The sequence below is a fragment of the Dipodomys merriami genome, unplaced genomic scaffold (assembly GCF_024711535.1).
Source record: "Dipodomys merriami isolate MVZ:Mamm:240054 unplaced genomic scaffold, mDipMer1.0.p SCAF_116, whole genome shotgun sequence".
Lineage (NCBI taxonomy): Eukaryota > Metazoa > Chordata > Mammalia > Rodentia > Heteromyidae > Dipodomys > Dipodomys merriami.
The window spans coordinates 3,653,817-3,674,337 of NW_027202449.1; the positions used below are offsets into that span (position 1 = coordinate 3,653,817).

The 20,521-nt window shown below is 56.2% G+C and overlaps 1 protein-coding gene across 1 annotated transcript in view; it reads right to left on the bottom strand.

Moving 5' to 3' along the window:
- The window catches only part of LOC138822879 (C-Maf-inducing protein), a 153,791-nt gene that overhangs the window by 53,718 nt on the left and 79,552 nt on the right, over positions 1-20,521 (bottom strand). The window contains exon 2 of the mRNA XM_070015856.1: positions 4,874-4,999. Within this exon, the coding sequence (XP_069871957.1) occupies positions 4,874-4,999 (126 nt within the window). The remainder of the gene's footprint in view (positions 1-4,873; positions 5,000-20,521) is intronic.

Genomic DNA, 20,521 nt, shown 5'->3' on the forward strand with positions numbered 1-20,521 from the left:
GGATAAGTGGTCCATCGTTATCCTCATTCAGCCATTCAACAACATTTTACAAAAAAAATACAACTTGAAAAGAGCCCTTTGGTCTGGTAGCCTTCCTTCGCCTGCAGGTACTGACAGTGGCTCTAGAAACAGCCACACCGGTGCTGACCCAATACAGTGCTGGCTGTCCAGAGGCCATCACTGAGCCTGTGGAAGCCAAGGAGACGTGCTGTGGCTCCAGCTCACAGGTAAGGGGCCCAGGGAGGCCCCTCTCCACTGCCTTGGGTCACCCAGCAGTTCTGGGCTGCCCCACAGATACCTCCCCCTCCCCCTGAGCAGTGGGTGCGCCATGCGCCAGCACCCGCTGGAGGCGAGACTTGGGCCAGAGGCCACACCCTGCAGATAGACTGGCCACCTTCCCTGCGGAGGCGCAGGCTGGGTCCAGGGTGGGAGGGACCACTCTCTGCCAGAAACTGCTGGCGTCCTCTGAGCCCCTGCCCGGGGAAGCAGGCCCGCTGGACCTTGGCAGGGACCGGTCGGTCACCTCTGCAAAGCACCCCTGCCACATGGCTGGCAGCAGAGAGAAGCAGGACCACCGGGCCAAGGGGGTGCCAGCGTCACTCAGAGAATCCACTGGAGCACACACAGGAAGGAGCCCAGCCTGCCCTGCCCTGCCCTGCCCCTGCCCCTGCCCCCGCCCCTGCCCCCTTCAGCCACGGGGCCTGCCCAAGCAGCCTCCCACCACGCCCGCCCGTGATCAATCTCTCAAGGGCTGCTTCCAGGCGAATTCTGCCCAATTTCCTCTGCGAAAGCTGCCAAGTTCTGTCTCATTGTTACATTGTCTCAGAGGTGAGAAAAACCAGGGAGCGCGCTGTGGGTAACGTTCCCAAGTCCAGGCTCCTGGCCCGACTTTTGGGGGAAAACAGCAGTGTGCTCAGCCCGGAAAGGTCTTTCTTTCTGGCTTCCAGTAAGAAGGGAACCCACCCTGTCCCGGCCAGCTGCTAGCCTTGGGGTAAACAGCTGCCTGGCCTCCAGCAGGGCTTTCAGAATCACTGATGAGAAAAGCCAGGTTTAGATGCAAAATGGTCCAGAAAGCTGCAGACACCGTCTCCGCTCTGCACTGATGGCTGGGAGCCCAACGGGGGCAGAGCCGGCCAAAGGTGGTCTGCACCGCCGGATCCTTGATGTCCGGTGCCCCACCCGGGCCCAGTGAGGCCCCCAGCACACCTGCATCGCACTGTTTATGTGCTCGTGTGGCTGGCCTCTTCAATGCAACGCCAGCTGAAAGGACACTGAGGGAGGAGGAAGATAAATTGGTCCTTTCTGTAGCCAGAGATGCCAACAGCAAGGCATTAGGGGAGCTCATGCTGAATCCACAAAGCATCTAGAAGCGTGGCGGTGGCCGTGCGGGATGGCGGGCGCCTGCAGGCATATTACTTGGTCTCTTGGCTGGGGAGAAGGGTATGGCACAAATGCCCACTTAAGTCTTCCCAGAAACCAGGGCAGCCTCCTGAGGTCTGCCTGCCTGTGGCACAGATTCAAATGCTAGTGAAGCAGGGGCCCTGTGAGGAACCCCCTTGAAGACAGACAAGGGAAGGAAGAGGGAGGAAGGGAAGGGAAGGAGGAGGAGGAGAAAGAAGGACGCAGGCAGAGAATGACAGAACCAGATAGGAGAAATAGAATGTGTGGTAGGGGAGCGGGGGGTGGGGGGAGGAAGAAAAGATGGGGAAGAGAGGGGAAAGGAGGGAAGGGAGTCGGAGAGAAAAGATCAGAGATGGAGGACATCAGACAGGCACAGCTGCATCCTGAAAGAGAGACACCCAAACCAGCAAGCAGTGAGGGTAGGCAGGAGACACAGGGACCCCCAGAGGGTCCTGACACCCCCTCTCTCCCCAGGTGGAGAGGCTAAGCCCCGTGCTAGGGCAGAGCAAGACAGGAAGCATACAGAGCCCATACAAGGCCACACTCCTGGGAGGAACGCACAGAAAAGAGTATGCCACGCCCCAGGCACAAAGCTCGCCAGTGTCCCCCAGAGCGGCCTGCGCAGGCCACCACAGTGGCACCCAGCTGCATGGGGCGCCAGGCACCCAGCTGCATGGAGGAAGAGCACATGCAACCCCCTGGGGCAGACTAAGCAGGGCACACACCACGGTGCGCAGGCCCCTCCGCCCCTCCTTCCGGTCAGCAGGGAAGGTCTGTCCAGGGCCACTGGGGTGGTTCTCGGTGACCGTGTGTCATCACTAAATCCAGGCCTTGCCACTATTACAAGCACAATGTGAGCAGGATCAAGGTGCCCGGCACCCAAGAGCCAAGTGTCACCGGGCCTCTCGGAGCTACAGGGCGGCCCATCCCCAGCCAGCTGCACACACCAAGGGGGGGGGGGGGGCAGGGGGTGGGACCAGTGTGGAGGCAGGAGCTGGCCTGCGGCCACTGCCCCACGCTGGGGATGCCCTGCAGGCTGGGGTGCCCTGCAAGGGGCAGAGCTGCACCCACCTGGGCTCCCCGGGGACCATGGAAGGCTGCTGCGCTCTCTGCCAAGCTAAATCTGCTCTGGATCTTGAGCTGCCGGCCTCCCTCTTCTCTCCTGCCTCTCCTCCTCCTCTGCCGCTCCTACCTCTGATTATGCATCCACCGAGTAGGGGTGGCAGGCGAGGGGGTTGCTGGGGGAGCCAGAGGCCCGCCCGCCCGCAGCTCTGGCCCCATAGCGGGAGCTCTGACGCACCAGCCCTGCCTACTGCAGCCATCCAGGCGAGTCATTACCATTGGGCTCCTGGCCACGGCCGGGTTAAAGGAACATTCCAGGCCCTGACCAGCATCCTGCATCCCCGCAGCCCCTCTGCCCAGGGTGACTGGCATTCTGGCCCTCCTCAACCAGCCCCAAGACCAAGAGGGCCTCCCATGCCAGAGTAGCCAGCTCCAGCCTGGAAGAATGGGGTCAGGGCCTCCCTGCCCTGCCCAGGCATTTCTAGTCTCCCTCCTGTGTCCTTCTGTCCCTTCCATGTCGGCTCTGCACCTGTAACCTAGGGTGCCTTCCATCCTTTAAGAGCTTTCAATGGCTGCCTCTGGCCCTCATCAGGCTGCTACTTCCTCCTTTGGCGGATGGGACCTGCGTGCTCTGGACACAGCCACAGGCCCCAAATGCAGCCCTCTATCCAGCCACAGCCACAGCCAGCTCCACGCCCCACTCACACGCTCCCTACCCAGACTGCACACCCCCAACCACCACGCTGGCACACTCCTACTCAACCCTGTTTGCCCAGATCGAATGCTGGATCCCTGGGGAGCCTGCTCTGGCACCCTAAGGCCGACTGAGTCATTCCTTTCCTCTTGGGCCCTGGTCCGCTGGGACATGCCTCTATTTCAGCCACCGGCTTCTGCAATTATTTGTTTATGGCTCGGCCTCCCTAGAGGCTCCGGGCACTTTGCAAGCATGCGGCCTCTCCAGCACAGGAAAGACAGCCCATGGAGCGGGCGGGCTGTTCCCAGGCCTGCCGGCCTCTCTTGGCTACTGCGGCCCAGATGGTCTTCCACCCAAGGGGGTTGGCATCTCCACCCTGGTGTGGATGGTGCTCTGTGCGGCATCTGACAGCATCGGACAGGAAGGCAAGGAGGGAGGAGGAGGAAGTGGCAGGAGGGGGAAATGGCCCATGAGGCAGGATGGAGGGGACAGGACTCAGGGAGGGGCGTGTCCTCAGCGGGCAGAGCAGGACTAGAGGAAGACAGACCGGGGTGGGCAGGGTCTTCCGTGTCCTCCAGCAGAGGATGCGTTGGCCATGATGAATGGGCCAGCACCTTTCAGATCCTGGCACTTGTCCCAAGCTAGTGGCTATATATATGTATGTATGTATGTATGTATGTATGTATGTATGTATGTATGTATGTATGTATGTATGTATGTTGGTAGTGCTAGGTGGGGTTTGAACTCAAGAGCCCCACACTTTCTAGGCAAGCCCTCTACTCTTTGAGTTGCATACTCCTACCCTAGTGGCCACCTGAAGAAGATTTCAGGGAGCATCTACCTGGCAAGAGGAGGTTTTCACAGACAGACAGAAAGGAAATGTTCCTAAGGAGGCCAAGGCTCTGCCCCTCCCAGCCGAAGAGGAAACTTCTCTGGCCAAGTTCTGACTCGGTTCCTCTGGAACTGATGCCTGCAGGACAGGGGCCGGCATGTGGCTGTGACCGCTTCATTCTGCCTTTCACTTCTCCTTTCTGAGAGCACCCCCATCTCCACCTCCTGTGGTCTGGGGAGGGCCCGGTGGATCAGTCACGGTGGGCAGGCAACCAGGAGAGCATTTCTGAGGGACGGGACTTCAGCAGAGCCAACCAAGGTCTTCCAGGAGACCGTATGCAAGGTACTGGGAAGGAAACGGGCTTGTTTTTCTAAGGATTGTAGGAATGTGGCTTCGGGTGGCCGAGGACCTGCTCTTCCCACCACATGTTGAGAGAGTCAGACTCCCGATGAAGCAACACACAGAAGCAGAGCCAGGAAGAGGAAAGAGGGAGAGGAAGACAGAAAGGGAGAGGCATGCTGAATATTAATGTCATCATCTGACTCCTGGATCCAGCGATGCCTGAAATCCTCTCCTGTACTTCCCATGTGTTTCAATAGATACAGCATTACAGCTTCCTTTTTGCTTCACCAGTTTACATTGTTAACTTCAAATCCTGGACTAATACACAAATGCACACATTCTTCCTCCGAGCAGGAGGTACGGCCACTGGGTTCCAGAATCAACCAAGAATAAGAAACCTCCTCCTTGTACAGATGAGAAGGCAGGCAGCATGTGTGGTTCATGTGCTTCTCATGGTCCTCTAAGGCCTAGCAACTGGGCCTGCATGCCTCAGTTTCCGGAGGGAGGAGGGGCGGAAAGTGCTGCATGCTAACTTCTCCTACCTGCAGCAGGACGGTCCCCCCGGGGATGGTGAGCTGTAAACAGTACTTCGGAGCGTTCTCCCATGACAGCAGCTGGACGTCTTCAATGGCGCTGTAGGACACTGAGTTTTCCATGTACCCAGTTGGCTGCAGAAAGAAAGAAGGACACATACACACAGGTCAGATGTGCAGGCTGGCTGGGCACCGAGGCTCAGAACCCGGGTCCCAGGAGTGTCCCAGAGACCAGCGGAGAGGGGTGCTGGAGGGAATCACGGCTCACAGGTGTGGAGTGTGGACAGATGGGGGACCCCGGAGGAAAAGGACTGGGGAGTGTCCCCAGAATTCAGCACAGGCCACCATTATCATCTCTGGCCCACAAAGCATCAATCAGGTCCCCTCTGCTGTCCATGCCATCCTCCACTGGGCACCCAGAGCTGAGTGTCAAGATCTCAAACCCCACACTCCACTTCCTTCTGGGGCTCCCGGTGGCCCATGCCCCTGGCCGGTGCACCAGGCTTCTGACTGGCCACCATGTACTGCCATGTGGCCTGACTGCAGACCAAGCCCGATATCCAGACCTCAGCTCTTCTGAGCACAACTGAGCACCTGAACGGGAAGCCTAGAAGCTTCTATTTCCCACAATCCTCCTGGAGACCAAAGCCAGGCCATGTGGGTACAGTTCCTTGTCCTGAACATGGCCAACATTTACCTGAGCAACTGGCTATGAGTCCACTCCTCATGACCTGGCCAGGTCTGGGTGGTGTGTGCGTGTGTACGTGCGAGCGCGCGTGTGCGTGTTAGAAGTTGCCAGCAAGACTTTGTCCAAAAAGACTACGCATAAATATGTTTTTGAAGCTGTAAAGATTGCTTTTGCACTGCCTCAAATAGTACCTGGCTCAAAGGCAGTCTTTAGAACCATGGAGACACATGTTTGAGCCACTTCCTGTGTATCCTTAAGCAAATTAATGTACTTCTCTGGGCTGGGTTCCTCTAATGAGAAGATCAGGAATTTACTTAATAGCATTGTGGGAAGCATTAAGGGAGGCTGAGTTTGTCATAGGCTTATTAATCAACACAGCACCAGGAACACAGTGAAAAGATTCATGAAAGGACATACTGTGAAAAAAGACCAAACTTCATTTTTGGGGTCTTCCTCCCCCAAATTCATATAAACAACTGAGGGATGCTCCCCCCAAACATCTGCCCAGGACTCACCAAAACAAGGAGAGCACGAGCTATAGAACGTCTCAAACCCCAACGACAAAAACGTAGTTACTGGTGGCAACCCTTCCAAAAGTAACTGAAGCCAAGAGGTTAAACAGCAAAGGTTCTTAGACATGGCTACCGACAACAGCCCTCGGATGCACACCTCCACGGGGAGACAGAGAAAGACAACTTAGCCTATGCAAAGCCCTACTAGGTAAGCAGAGGCGTAAAAACAGTATTTCCACGGACTCTAAATATTCGTGCACACTGCATGTACATGCCTATGTGTATGCGTGTGCTTGAATTCAGGGCCTTGCACACTCACTCTGCTTTCTTGCTTTCAGATGGCACTCTACCACTTGCCTCATGCTTTTCAACTAGCTTTTTGTTGGTTAAAGATAAAGAGTCTCACAGATTTTCCTGCCTGGGCTGGCTTCAAACACACGATCCTCAAGGTGTCAGCCTCTTGAGTAACTAGGGTTACATCGCACCTGGCCAAACTTACTCCCTATACTATTTACCTGGCTGTCTTTGGACTCGGACTTCCTTCTGCATTCGCTCTATGATGATGGTGTCTCTAGTTTTAGGCTTTTTAGCTTTAGGTTCTTTTGACTCATACAGTTCAGCTACTCCCATGTGTCCCTTCCTGAGTGCTAGCTTACTCCTGGCCAGGGAACGTACCAAGTCAGACTGCCAACATCTTAATCCTTTAAGACTGAGAAGCAGTCAACCCCGAGGGAGGAGTTCGAACAAGCCCTCAGACATTGCTCCTGCCTCCAATTCTGACTCCCGACTTGCGCCCGCCAGGGAACTGCAGCAGATGGGAACTCTGCATTCTTGACTCATCTTCCTCTCGTCGTCTTTGCTCTGAGCCATTCACCTCCTCAGGCCGGAGGACGGGAGTGCCTCCTGAGAGGCACCTGGTGTGCAACAAGGCCACGCCTGGCCAGTCCTGAGAGGCCAGTCGGGGCAGACCTCACCTTTGACCCAGACTGCTGGATCACACAGATCCCGGGCCCTCTGCTCTGACTCCTGCCTGGGCTCACTGGGACCTGATTACAAGTGTCACCTCGGGGTTGCAGAACACTTTGGCCCATGGCCGTTTCATGACAATGCTGGTCCTGCTAGTCCACAACGGAAAGGTACCTTCTTAAAGCCAGCACCGTCCAGCCGCCACAGCTTCCCAGGACTCTTGTCCCCAAGAACCCTAGGACCCCACCAGCAGGAAGTGGCCAGGCCAGGCCGCGCCCACAGAACTCCAGCTTAGGGCAGGCAGGCCTGCAGGGAGAGGTGAGCAGGAATGAGGAAAGGACGGGGTGACACCCTGAGCCAATGACTGAGCTGACTGGCTCTCTCCCTGATCAAGGCCAGGCCGCCTGGGGCGTAAAGACCATTGTCACCCTCCACTGATGGCCTTCAAGTTGGGGGGGGGGAGTGGGGGAGGAGAGGAGAAAAGCATCCAACCTGCTGGCACCCGGCCTGGCCTTCTGGATCGCACAGGTGTGTGCCTTCCCACACGCAGCCCCCGTGCTAGCACACCAGAGGGCCTGGGGCCTCAACGCCACACCCCCTGAGTCGCCTCACCTCACCCACCCTACGGGCCAAATACCAAGCTCTGACAACCGCAGGAAGCCGCCCTCTGAAAACTGCCCGCCTCACACCTCAAGGTGTAGTTTTACGGTGCTAAGTCATTCCTTGCTACCTTCTAAAAAAAGAAAAGAGGGAGGAGGAAGGGAGGGAAGGAGGAGGGAGGGAGGGCAAGAGAGAAAGAGAAAGAGACAGAAAGGAGAGAGAGAGAGAGAGAGAGAGAGAGAGAGAGAGAGCGAGAGAGCGAGAGAGCGAGAGCGCACGTGCTGCGCCCGCAGGGAAACAGGCAGGCCCACAGGGAAGGCCCGGAGCATGGCGCCTCAAGTTTCCTGAACGCAAGCTCACCTAGTTCCACTGATAGCCTAGCATCAACAAAACTCTAGGGACGGGATCAGACGCGCGCAGCTGCCCAGGAGCCGGGCTGGGTGGGCAGATGCCAAGGTGGAGGAGCTGCCCGCTTCAGTGGCTGCTGCTGACTGCCTCCCACCCAGGAGAAGGGGTGAATTCACTGCAGGTCAGTCACAACCCAAGCCTGGCCAAAAGAAAGACAAGGCGTGAACGCAGCACACGGGAAGGCGAGGAACAGCCGACCTTTCACGAAACCACACGAGGACCACCCAGGAGCACGCCAGTGCACCCCGTTCCCCATCAAAGGCGCACACGATTTGAACAGAACCCAAACCGTGTAATTCTACAACGCCTCAGCCCACCACATCCCATACAGGCACCGGCACAGGAGCGGTCACCTTGGAACCATCTGGTCCTAGTGGCTGCAACACATTCTGCTCCCCCCTCCCCCCTGGGGTGGGGGGTGTCTCCCCCAGGGCTGTTGTTTCGCTTTGGGAACTCTAAACAATTCTAGCGGACACCCTGTGAGACATGTTTTTCTACCCTATATTTAGGATTATTTCTTTAGGCCGGATTCCCAGAAGTGGAATTACTGGGACAAAGGGTAAGAGCATATTTTACGCCATTGCCAAATTACCCTCATTAGAGACTTATTAAGGAGAGGCTGGGAGCCCTGGCCCGGGCTAAGGGGCCGCTGTCCTTGGCCACTGGCTCTGCTGAGTGAGTGCTGCTGGTGGCCTGGCCACGGTCTAACCAGGCAGGTTTGGTTCATGTAAGCATCCTGTGCAAGATGCAGGGGTCACCCCCTGGGGTCCTGGGGATGCTGCCCTCCCACGGGAGCTGGGGACAGGTCAGTGAGCTGTCTCTCTGTCCCTCTGCTCTGGGGCAGAGGGTGCAGGATCTTGTGTTTGCAAGACTGGCCAGCCGCTATTCCCTTCCTTGGCTCTGCGGTGAGCTCTTGGCACAGAACGCTGTGACGGCCTGGACTGGAGTCAGCAAAGATGGGCTCGACAGGCCTTGTGAGGACCCCTGGGGGTCAATCTGGGGGACCTTCAAGGTCCTCCTACCAGCTGCAGAGGCTGGAATGGCCAACACACCCAGCTCCCACATGGCCCAGGCCTCAGCCTTTCTACTTCTACTTTGCCTTTCTAGGGAAGCGGCTGCTCCCGTCCAAACCTGTCTGCTGGTTTCCATGGGGATTTCTCTGAAGATGAGCATGAATCGTGACGTCTACAGCCCCCAGGACCAGTCTCCGGCTGACGCAAGGCAGGCTCTCAGTGGGGGGGAGGGGAGGCCATGGAAGAGGCTTGGACCCCGGGAGGAGGAACCCAGCTGGAAAGTCCCTCCGTCGGCCCCTCTGAGCCTGTCGTGAGGAGGGGCAGAGGTCTGGGCCAGCAGGGAATGGGGTTGAAAATGGAGGGTGAAGGGCGTTTGTAGCCCTGACAACGAGCAGGACAGACCATGGCAGCAATGGTCTCCTCCCCACACAGGGAGGGTCCTGAGTCATGCCCCAGGGACCGCGCTGCACGGTGGGCTCCCGGGTACCATCCCACTGGCAGGACAACCGGTGCTCCAGAGGAGCACTGCCTGTCAGATGGCAGGGAACACTCCCAGAGCAAACAACCGTGACCGCAGGGCATTGCCACACTCGCCCTGAGCCACGGGAGGCCCTGGGCTCCTCTGGGCCCCTCCACCAACTGAAGTACAATCAGGCAGGAACGGCTCAGAAATGCACAGTTCAGAGGCCCGTAGGACATCCAGGGGTTAGGGGGAGCCCTGGGAGGTTTTCATTACCCCAAAGGATACCCCAAGTCACTGCCTGCCGCCCCAGCCCCCTCATCGGCCTCTCTCTGTGAATCTGCCACACACACGGAGATGTCAGGCCTGAGCCCTTAGCGTCTGGCTGTTCCTCTAACATGGCTGACTGCAAGAAGCCAGACACAAAAGACCACGCGTTGTCTGACTCTGTGTGGAGGAAATGTCCAGACAGGCAAATCTTCAGAGACAGACACAGATTAGTGGTTACCGGGAGCTGGGGGAGAGGGGGAGGGTAGAGAAGCGGGGAATTACTGCTAATGGACATGGGCTATCTTTGAGGGTGACAAAAATGTGCTTCGATGAGAATAGTGAACAGACGTGAATAGGAAGGACAAGCAAATTTCACACTGTGGAATGGGGAATCCTGTGGTATGGGAATTGCATCCCCGCTAAGAAGCCATCTTAAGGGTGCGTGCAGAGAGTAATTTGCTGGCAAGGTGGCCGGCACTGGGCGAGGGCTGCTCTGCCACGACCCCAGCCTCCAAAGACAGCGTGACACAGTGTGGTGGAGCAGAGGTTCAGGGAAGACGGCAGGCAGGGTCTGGAGAGGCAGAGGTTCACCTGGATGAGCCTTCATGAGCTCCGTGAGGTCAACTCCCGGCAGTAGGGGTGCCTGTTAGGAGCTCAGTATGTGGTGGGAAATGTTTTCAGTTGCTCATGAGAAGACTGGGCCCTGCTCAAGCTCCTCCTTCAACGTGGATGATTCCAGAAAGGGTCCAAGAGATGGGGACGAGCCAGCAATGTGACCGGTGAGCCGCTCTGGGCAGGCTGAACCACCTCCTCGTGCCTACCGCCAACATCCCCCAGGCCAACAGGAAGATCCCGAGGACCACCTCTGCCTGGAGCTCAGCCGGGCAGCCCTATGCGGGGCCATCCAGGCGTCCGCGACACGGTCAGGAGGCGCATTGGGGGCTCATTAATCACAGGTCCAGCTGTGGCAGCTGCCCCCTTTTATGGCCAAAGGCCTCAAGAAGTTTAATAATAGAGAACTGATATTCCCACATCCAGCCCCTTCCAGTCCTTGAAGCCTTAGGAGCCTGGGAATCTGGTCGCTGGGGTACAGTGGCTGGCACCCATGCTATGGGGTGGGTGCCTTAACCAGCTGGACCAGCTGGAGTGACTCAAAAGGTACCCCCCCCCCTTGCCTGCACCATTTTGACAGAGTCCACAGTCATCTCTAAGGGCAACTGCAGCCGGCTTGGATGCAGAACATTCCAGAACCAAATCTCGGCCAAGCACCATCTGTCTCAGTGCTGGGAAAGGGGGGAGTTGCCCCTTCTGTGGAAGAAGGGGACTTCCACTCACAGCTGCTCTGCAGAAAGGCCACACCAAAGCCGGCGCTGCTGCCTGAGGCCACCACGTTCATCCATGGTACCAGGTCCCTGCGGCCCTCCCAGCCTGGCACGGAGCCTCGTGCCGGCTAGCTGTGCCACGGGTGGCTCAGCTGTTCACAAAGGTAACGACAGTCCGGAGTGATAAGCACTGTTACGAGAGGGTACGCACGCGTGTACAGAGCAAGGGAGACAGAGAGGTGGAACATTCCAAAACATCCCAGAGAATTCCCTGAGGTGTCCTTTTGAGTTAGGTCTTGCAGGGGAGCTCTGGGCATCCTGGGCATAGCAAACAAGGGCAGGGGCTGGGGTTGGGTGGTAGCTGTGGCCTGCGACACCAGAGCTGTTAGGCTCAGGAGGACCTGAGGCAGAGCCCGCCCTCCGCGGCCTAACCTCTGTTATGTTCTCCTTCTCATCGTCTCTCCCCCTCTTCCGTATGCAAGGATTGCAGGCATGTACCGCCACACTTGGTTTAAAATGCTCATTTTTAACAAAAAGCCCAGGGGGCTGGGAAGGTGGCTCAGTGGTAGAGCACTTGCCTTGCATGCCTGAGGCCCTGGGTTCGATTCCTCAGCACCACATAAGCAAAAAGAAAAAAGCCGGAAGTGGCGCTGTGGCTCAAGGTAGAGCACTAGCCTTGAGCTGAAGAGCTGAGGGACAGTGCCCAGGCCCAGAGTTCAAGCCCCACGACCGGACCAAAAAAAAAAGCCCATCTTCACAGAGAATTCCAAAAGACTATGAAAAATGGTGTCCAGCCAGGGGCCACCCCTGCCCAGGAGAGAATGCTGACTGGGTTGAGGGGCAAGCCCCGCTGAGATGGACAGGGGCAGCTCCCAGCCCGCAGCGGAGGCAAGCCTGACACAGAGCCCCAGGAAAGGGTGGGAACGGCATCTGCCTCATGGAAACCCGGGGGTCACAGGCTAGGCCAGCAGCTGCACCTCTCTACACGACCACATTCCAACTTGCAAGTCACATGCCAACCTCACGTCAGCTGGAGCGCATCCGTGTTCCAACATGAGGAGAGCAGCCTCAAGTGGTGAATTTTCGGAGCCTGTGGTCCCCAAACACGCTAGCTGGTGATAAGGCAGGGCTGGGGGAAACACTGTCAGTGGTCCAAGACAGCTCGCTGACGCTGGCTGCTTGTGAGCCTGGGGTCACCCTGATCCTGGGTTCTTTCTCTGTACTTGTATGAGCTGTTTTGGGTGCCCAGAACTCTTAAGAAGAGGCACCTGCATTTCAATTCAGCGCCTCAGCTTGTGTCCAGGGGTGATGACAAGCTCTGTACAACTTCCCAGAACCTCCTTCAGAACACTTAGGAGAGGAGTGCTACTCTGACCCCATTTCACAGCTGAACGAACTGAGGCCCAGGGAAGAGAACTTCAACGCCAGGCTGCTAACTACCAGTGAAACCCGCCCTCTGAGCCTAGTAGGATTCTAAACCAGAAGTCAGCAAATGCTTCTGTCAAGAGCCAGAATGTTCTTCAGGCTTTGAGGGTCACATGGTCTCTTCTAACTGGGCTAATGAGCTGTACTCCCCTGGTGTGAAAGCAGGCCTGGGCAGTGTACTAATGACCCTGGCTGTGTTACAATAAAACTTTATTTACAAAGACAAAGGGTGGGCCAGAACTGGCCATATCTAAGGCATTCAAGAGAGACTACAAAGGTGATGCAAGGATGAGTACATGCATGAATGTGAGGTGAGTAGAACGTTCTCTCTCTGCTTTTCCTTCTGGAGAGTTTTAACACAGAACACAGAAATGTTCCCATGATTTGACTCTTACACACTCACGTGTGATAAATGCTTCATCACCAACCTGTGGTTCTGTCAGGGGTGGCAGAACCTTCGGGAGGAAGATAGGTCACTAGGGCCACGCCCTTCCGGGGGAGTCCTGGAATCACAATCCCTCCTTCCTGGCCGCCACGAAGCAGACCACCCCCCACCATACACTCTGCCATGATTCTGCCTTGCCACAGGCCAGGCAACCACAGGATGAAACCGTACACAAAGGATGCCTTTCACACTTACAGCCAGCTGGCACAGGTGTTGGGTTGGGCTTCTGTGGGTGAATGGATGGGCCTCTGTCTCTAGCAATGCCCCTCTGGGGACTTCTAGCTGGCCTGAACCCTAAATTCTGCAGAAGCATTAGGTAAGTTCTGCAGAAATTTCCTGGGGACACATTTGAAGGAAAATCCCCCAGGCCCATCTGTATCCAAAGCCAAATCCCACTCATCCACTCAGGGCAGTGAGGCGGCTTAGGAGGGAGCTGAGGCCTTGGGGGTGGGTCTGCACAGCTCTCTTGTTCTCTACATGATGAGAATGACCCGCAGGAGGGCAGCCCATCTGAGACCCTCTGAGGGAGAGGTAAGCTGCAACTGACATGTGTACCCAAACTTTCTCAAGAGTTTTTTTGAACAGGCCTGGGGAAAAAGCATGGAGAGCAGAAGGATGGAGATCCCAGAAGATGAGCTATGCTTTTCTCCAGTGTGTGTTGGGGGGGGGGGGGGGGAGGGTAAATTTTTAAAAAGTAAACTGCTTCCCTTTCAACAGCCAACCTTGGGGGCAGGGCGGGGGGGGGGGGGCAGGGGCTGGTCCAGGAGCTCGGTCCCAGTGACTGGGGATCTGTAAAATCTCACTCCTCCTGAGACAAGCAAGGATAGAATTTCAAAGACAAATAAACACAATGGTTCTCAGTAGTTCTTGGAAAAGCAAGTGCTGGCAGGGGAAGGCATGTGTTTCACGGGGAGTCCCTGGACTCCTCCTCTGGGTCCTGCCTGGGGCTGCAGGCTTCCGGCAGCTTCCGGGACGGGTGACAAGGGAATCCAATCTGCACACATCGGCTCTTGCTCAGACCCAGTGGTGATGGAGGCAGCAGATACCTCTCGTCTCTTCCGGCCCTAGAGGGACCAATGCGCTTCGGTACACACACCCAAACAATTGGCTCCTGCAAGGTAGGGGTGAGCAGGGACAGCGCAGGAACAGACTGGCCTCCAGCAGAAAGCCAGGTGGGGTAAAAGAAAGTTCTAGGAAATGTGGGCTCAGCTCATACGGCCTGTATCCCTAGCCTGGCTTCACAATTTACCCAACAGGTGATGACTGAAGCCGCTTTGCCTCTGGTCACTGGTGACATGGGTTGTTCAGTGATGCCAAGGGCTTACAGGAGCAAGGCTAATCTCTGCCACGGCTCGTGCGGAGAAGGCCTGGGTGCTGGCAGCTCTGGGGGCACGGCGTTCGTGAAGCAGGGATGCCCACCCGCATCCACCTCAGCCCTCCTCCGCAGGGCTCCCACCCATCGGACAAAAGGCTTCCTAGCCAGGCGCCCGGGCCCATGCCTGTGATCCTAGCTACTCAGGAGACGAAGATCTGGGAGTTGAGGTTTGAAGCCTGCCTGGGCAGAAAAGTGTATGAGACTCTTATCTTCAGTTAACCATCAAAAAGGCAGAAGTAGAACTGTTGCTCATGTGGTAGAGCACCACCCTTGAGTGTAAAAGCTAAAAAACAGCAAGCACCTATAACAGGCCCTGAGTTCAAGCCCTCGTACTGGCCCTAAAACCAAACAAACAAAAACTACACACACCCTCCCCCCCCCCACCACCACCAATGGCCTAACCCATTTCCACAGAAAACTGTGGTAAAGCAGGGCTTGCTCTCTGACAGCAGAAAGATGACTTCATACATATAGACAAATGCTACCTCATACTTAGCTGGAAATAAATAATCTAAACTGGACTAAGAGTCTGTTTCCTGAGCTTCAAACTCATAGTTTACTCCACCATCAAATATTTACTGAGTGCTTCCTGTGTGGTACACAGATACTGCCAGCAGGTTCTCGGTGGTGGGGATACGTGCAATCCACGCAAAGCCCCCACCTTCACAGGGTTGCTCGGTAAAGGGGCTCATCTTCTGGTGATACTACATGAGTTGAACCCTATCTGGTCCCAGGGTTCCCGCAAGCGCTAGCCAGCCTGCTCTGATGTCTTTCCAGCAGACTCAACATCTCCTAGCGCTCAGCCCTAGAGAGGCCTTCCCCGGAGCCAGCCCTGCTGCTCCCCGTACCACAAGTGGCCTGGACGTCTCAGTCCTCTCTCTCTCCCCTAGCCTGGCCACCTCTCACTTATTTTCCCCTAGAATATTGTAGATACTTCCGGTCTGCATCTCCTGTCTGTTTTAAGTTCTCTACTTCTTTCCACTGAAAACATGACCACTTGTGATGGTGTCTCAGTCACTGGGAGACAGCCCTGCTTTGCCTATGGATAATGCTCCTGCCTGCTCAGCCCTGCCCGGCAGCCTCTGTAAGGTTTGGTGGATGATCTGATCTCTCCCAAAGCCCCCTTGAGAAGTATCCCAAATAAGAGAACAAGCACCCTGAAGCCTGGACTAGGGTGACACTGCAAAGGAGGACGGTGAAACTTGAGGACTGAGCCTGACAATCCTGGCTACCAGAAGGCTGAGATCTGAGAATCTCAACTGAACCCCAGCCTGGGCAGACTTCTGTCTATAAAACCCTTATCTCCAATTAACTGCCAAAAAGCTGGAAGTGGAGCTGTGACTCAAGTGGAAGAACACCAGCCTTGCACAAAAAGACCAAGTGAGAGCTGAAGGCTCTAAGTTCAAATTCCAGCACCAGTGCTAAAGCAACGAGCTGACCTCAGGGCTGCGCTGCCCCCTGCACATGCGCACGAGGCACTGAGGAACGCCTCGGCATCAAGGCACCTGCCCTCACTTCACCCGGAGACAAGAACCCTAATGGCCTTATTTTTAAAGCAAAACAAGGCACTGATTGAAAAAGAAATCAGATTTAGCCTTGGACAGTAGCTCAATGAGAACCAAGAATAGACGGGTGGTCCATCTCACGCAGGGGTGAAGAACGGAGCCTCCTTTCCCCGCCCGGCCTTCGCTGATGAGAAGTGCGTGACCTGACCTCAGGGGGCGTGGCATGCCAGGACGCTCACACTGACCCAAGGCCCAGGACTTTCCCAGTGCTGCTGCCATCAATGGGGAGACAAAGGGACTGGGCAGCCCAGATGTTGGCAGGAACCCGTCTGCAGCCCCAGGAACAATCCGCTCTTTCTCTGCCTGGTCAGGCAGCCAAGGTCAGAGGCAAAGCCAGCCAGAGTTTACCCTGTGCGTGCCAAAGCCCTTTAGAAATTCTTTATAATTGTAGACAGAAATGCCTCTCTTTCCTTGCTTACAAGCAAACCATGTGACTATCTTCTGCTCCTTCCTCGGTGACACGGTCGTCACTTGGAGCCTCCCTTACCGCACACTGCCACCATCAGGAGCTCCTGGGCATGGAAGGCAGCTTTGGCATCAACATGCCACCCGCTGTGCCTATGGCCTCTCCCCTGCTCCCCGAGGACCACGTGCCGGGTCATCAAAGTCTCCTGCCTTGTCCTACTTGGCTCCTTCTAATGTCACAGACTCAGAAACCCAAGCGACACACTCATCAAGGCTGTGTCCAGGGCGGGACAGAGGCCTCACTGAATCCTGAAAGCCCAGTAGTGGCGGCCACTACCCTGGGGAACATCTCCCTGGGGATCTGGGACCTGGGACTCCGTGCTGGCTGGAAGGGTGGCCTTGGGACGGGGCGGGCACTCCTTTCTTTATGGCAACAAGGTCCACGGCTGACTCAGAGCTGTCTGCAACTGAAAACCCAGGGCAGCAATTAAGGGCTGTTTACTGCCCTTTAGAACAGCCTTTTGATTCCCTGGGGGGCCCTTCCAAGTCCCCACCTTTCCACAGTCCCATCTGATAAATGGCTTCCAAGGTCTGGCCTGGGCCCACGCTCAGGCTCAGGGGAGGAGGCAAAGGGGCTCCAGGCTGAGGGACCACCTAGGGAAGGGGAAGGGAGCAGGAAACGAACAGGAACTGACCGTCTCAGGGACAGACTCCCTGGCTTCCAGTCCCTGCTCTAGGTTGTCCAATGTGAGGCAAGCAGGTCCTATACTCCGTGCCTCAGTTTCCCCATCCAGGTCTACTTCAGGATCTGTGAGGATACAAGAAGTTACTTCAAGTCCTAAAGACTTGAAGGCAGACTCAGAAGCACAGTAAACTGCTGGGGGGTGGGGAAGGTGGCTCAGTGGTAGAGTGCTTGCCTTGCATGCATGAGGCCCTGGGTTCGATTCCTCAGCACCACGTAAGCAGAAAAGGCCGGAAGTGGCGCTATGGCTCAAGTGGTAGAGCACTAGCCTTGAGCTGAAGAGCTGAGGGACAGCGCCCAGACCCAGAGTTCAGGCCCCAAGACCGACAAAAAAAGAAAAAGAAAAAGAAAAGCAGAGCAATAACTGCTCACAGCAGGGTACTGACAATAGGTAAGAGTGGACATAACCCAGCCACGGAGCACCGAGCGGATGAACGTGGGAAACGCAGGTGGGAGATGCTGCCAGTCACAGAGGGGAAGGAAGAGCAATCACGCTCCAGCGTGGGAAAACAGGACAACGGGGCTCCGGATCACTCCATGCCCAGCACCCACAGAGCAGTCTGTTAAGAAGTCAAGCTCAGGAAACCGCATTCATGTTCACATTAATGCTCCACCTCTCACTGTGCATTTGAACAATTAACTGCACCTCTCGGTGCCTTGACATCACCTACAAAATGGAATAGAACAATATTGTCTTTCACCAGTTCCAAGACGGATGCTGAATTTCCCCTTAAAACTGAGATGACTGCTGGGCACTGATGACTGTAATCCTAGCTACTCATGAGGCTGAGATCTGAGGATCACGGTTTAAGCCAGCCTAGGCAGAAGTGGAACTGTGGCTCAAGTGGTGGAGCAACAGCCTTGAGCAGAAAAGGCTAAGGGACAGCCCCCAGTGAGTGTAAGCCTGGTACTGGCACCTCCAAAACAAAACTAAACTGAGGGGATGCTAAAGCTCTGGTTGCTTTGGGTCCTTTCTTCAAGGAAACCTGCAGCCATCTCAGGTCTGATGGGCACCGCCAGCTCCAAGATTCAGGATTAGATGATAAGATGGTACACTTGGTGCTCAGAACAGCACTAAACAATTAAGCATCTATAAGAATCTGCCCTCAGTCTGAAAAATTTCCGTTTAGTCAAGAGACAAAGTTTATTCCAAGTATTTGTTAAGGGACCAACCTTGCATTAGAAAACCATCCCTGCCCCGAGACACCACTGCACGCACACAGCCCACAGACCCACGGCTCACTCCGCTAGGAAGCCCTACCTGCCTGGGACACTGCACTGAGGCACCACGGCCCACATGGCAGGGACAGGGTGCACCGTCATTGCGCGCGTCACAAGGACAGCGATTCAAACATCCCTGGAGGCACCATGGAGGTAAGTAAGGGGCGCAAGGAGAGGCCAAGGGACTCCGGCTGCAGCCCCAGGGGCCCCTTAGCCTATTTACTTCGGCAAACAGATGAAGTCAGCCTCTTATGGGACCGGCCCTCCCGGGTGAGAAGGCCCCACTAGAACCCACAGCTCAGTACGGGGCGATGTTTTCTCCTGCCTGTTCCTCAGGTCCCAGCAGCCTGCAGAGAGGGTGGGGAGTGTTCCGCTGACAGCATGGGGGGGGGGGGGTACTGCAACAATTCAAGCTCAGGCTCGGAGGCCTCACTCTGGGCTCTGATTCCTCTTGCAACAGGAAGGGTCACAGAAGGTCCCACACACACATGCTAGTGGGAAGGTGAATGCAGTGATCTCGGTCAGGCATTCAGCATGGGGCTGGCATACAGAGCACCTTCGGCCAGCCTCAGTTGTGATGTCATGAGGCAACCCTGGAAAACATTCCAGAAGCAAAAGGCAGGGGCCAAACGAGACGGGAAGGGACCAGGCCTCAGCACACAATCACATCTCCATCAGCCACACCTCGGCCTGCTGAGGAGGACCCGGTCCCTGCGCGTGACCTGCACAGGTCCTCCTAGTACTGTATTGGCTGGATCCTCACAGACCTGCAGGGCTGGGACACCTGGAGAGCAGGGACAGGGCCTGACCCCAGAGGCCACTGTAGCCAGCAGCAGCACAGGATGTGGCGTGTTTAGATAGGTGTGAGTACAGAGCCAAGGTGAGGGGCTATGTCTCAGCCGACATCAGAGCCACTGGTTAGCACTGCTCCAACCCTCCTCAGGCTTCCGAGGTCCTGCTCAGATGCAGGCGCCAGGTGCCAGGCCTGGCCACCCTGCCACAGCCCCCTGCCAGCCAGCTGGACTCCTGGGGCTGTGAAAGCCTTTAGTTTCAGCAGGCTACAGCTGGCCCAGCAGGGGTTGGGAGGTGGCGGGCGGGGGAAGGGTGTGAGGGAGGGCGTGGGGCCTGAAGGTGAGGAGGGCTGCTGGCTCTTGCCACCCCTCCAGACCAGTGCTGCCCCATGGCCCCATGCAGTGGCCACTGGTGGCCTACGAAGCCCTGAAATGTGGCCAGTTCCACCAGGGAACTGAGCGCAAGGTCTCCTGACTTTAACCTAAAGCGGCTGTAGTGGCAATGCAGCTGAGGTTCACTCTAGAGGCAAAGCCCAGAGTGTGGGGTTAAACTGAACCACAGGAAGTCAGCAGAGAATCAGGAGGCTGGTAGAGGAAAACACATGAAATCCTAGCAGAGTCTTGCAACAATCAGACGCAGGGCTACACAGTCGAAACCCTGGGAGTGTTTTATAGGCACGAACTGGCCTGCACACCCTGAGCACAGCCTCCTCTTACCGATGAGGAGCACGGGGCTCCAGAAGCAGGAGTCGCTCACTCAAGGGACACAGGACTGAAGTAAGGTCTGAGCATTCGGAGCCCTGCCCTGATGTTCCCCCTCTACCTCAGAGGGCTGGCCATTTCCCCTTCCTCTCTTCCCAGCAGGGGTGCGAGATGACAGAAAAGGAGCTGCCTGGGGCCAGCGATGGGCTGGCCTAGGTACAAACGGCTTTGCCAAAAACAATACTGGAATTCACCATTCAGTTTTGTTCTTCAGTTTAACAGAGTGACTTCTCCCCTCCCCCTCCAATCCCCACTCCTGCCCTGCACCAGGCAGCTCGCCACCAGCCCACAGGACACCCTGCAGCCTGGATGGGCTCCACGCCAGCGTGGTAGGTGCTGCCTCCGCGGTTGGTCCCCCTTCCTTCCCTCCCCCCACCCAGGACCCCAAACCACAACACTATCTCCAACAGAATAAGCAGAAGGCACTGGCTTCTAAAAACACCAAGGACATCTTCTTTTTAACGATGAAATTGGAACTCTGGTGCCCTCCAAGTTGCCCCCAGGCTGAAGTTCAAGCTCCTTTCCACTCCTGATGTAGAGCTTGCATGAGAAGATGTGCCTTCCTTTCAGACTTCCGCTCTACGGCTTCAAGAGCCTACGAGCTGGGTGGGAACACGGCTTAGTGATAGAGTGGTGCTTGCCTAGCATGCATGAAGCTCTAGGTTTGATTCCTCAGGACCACATAAA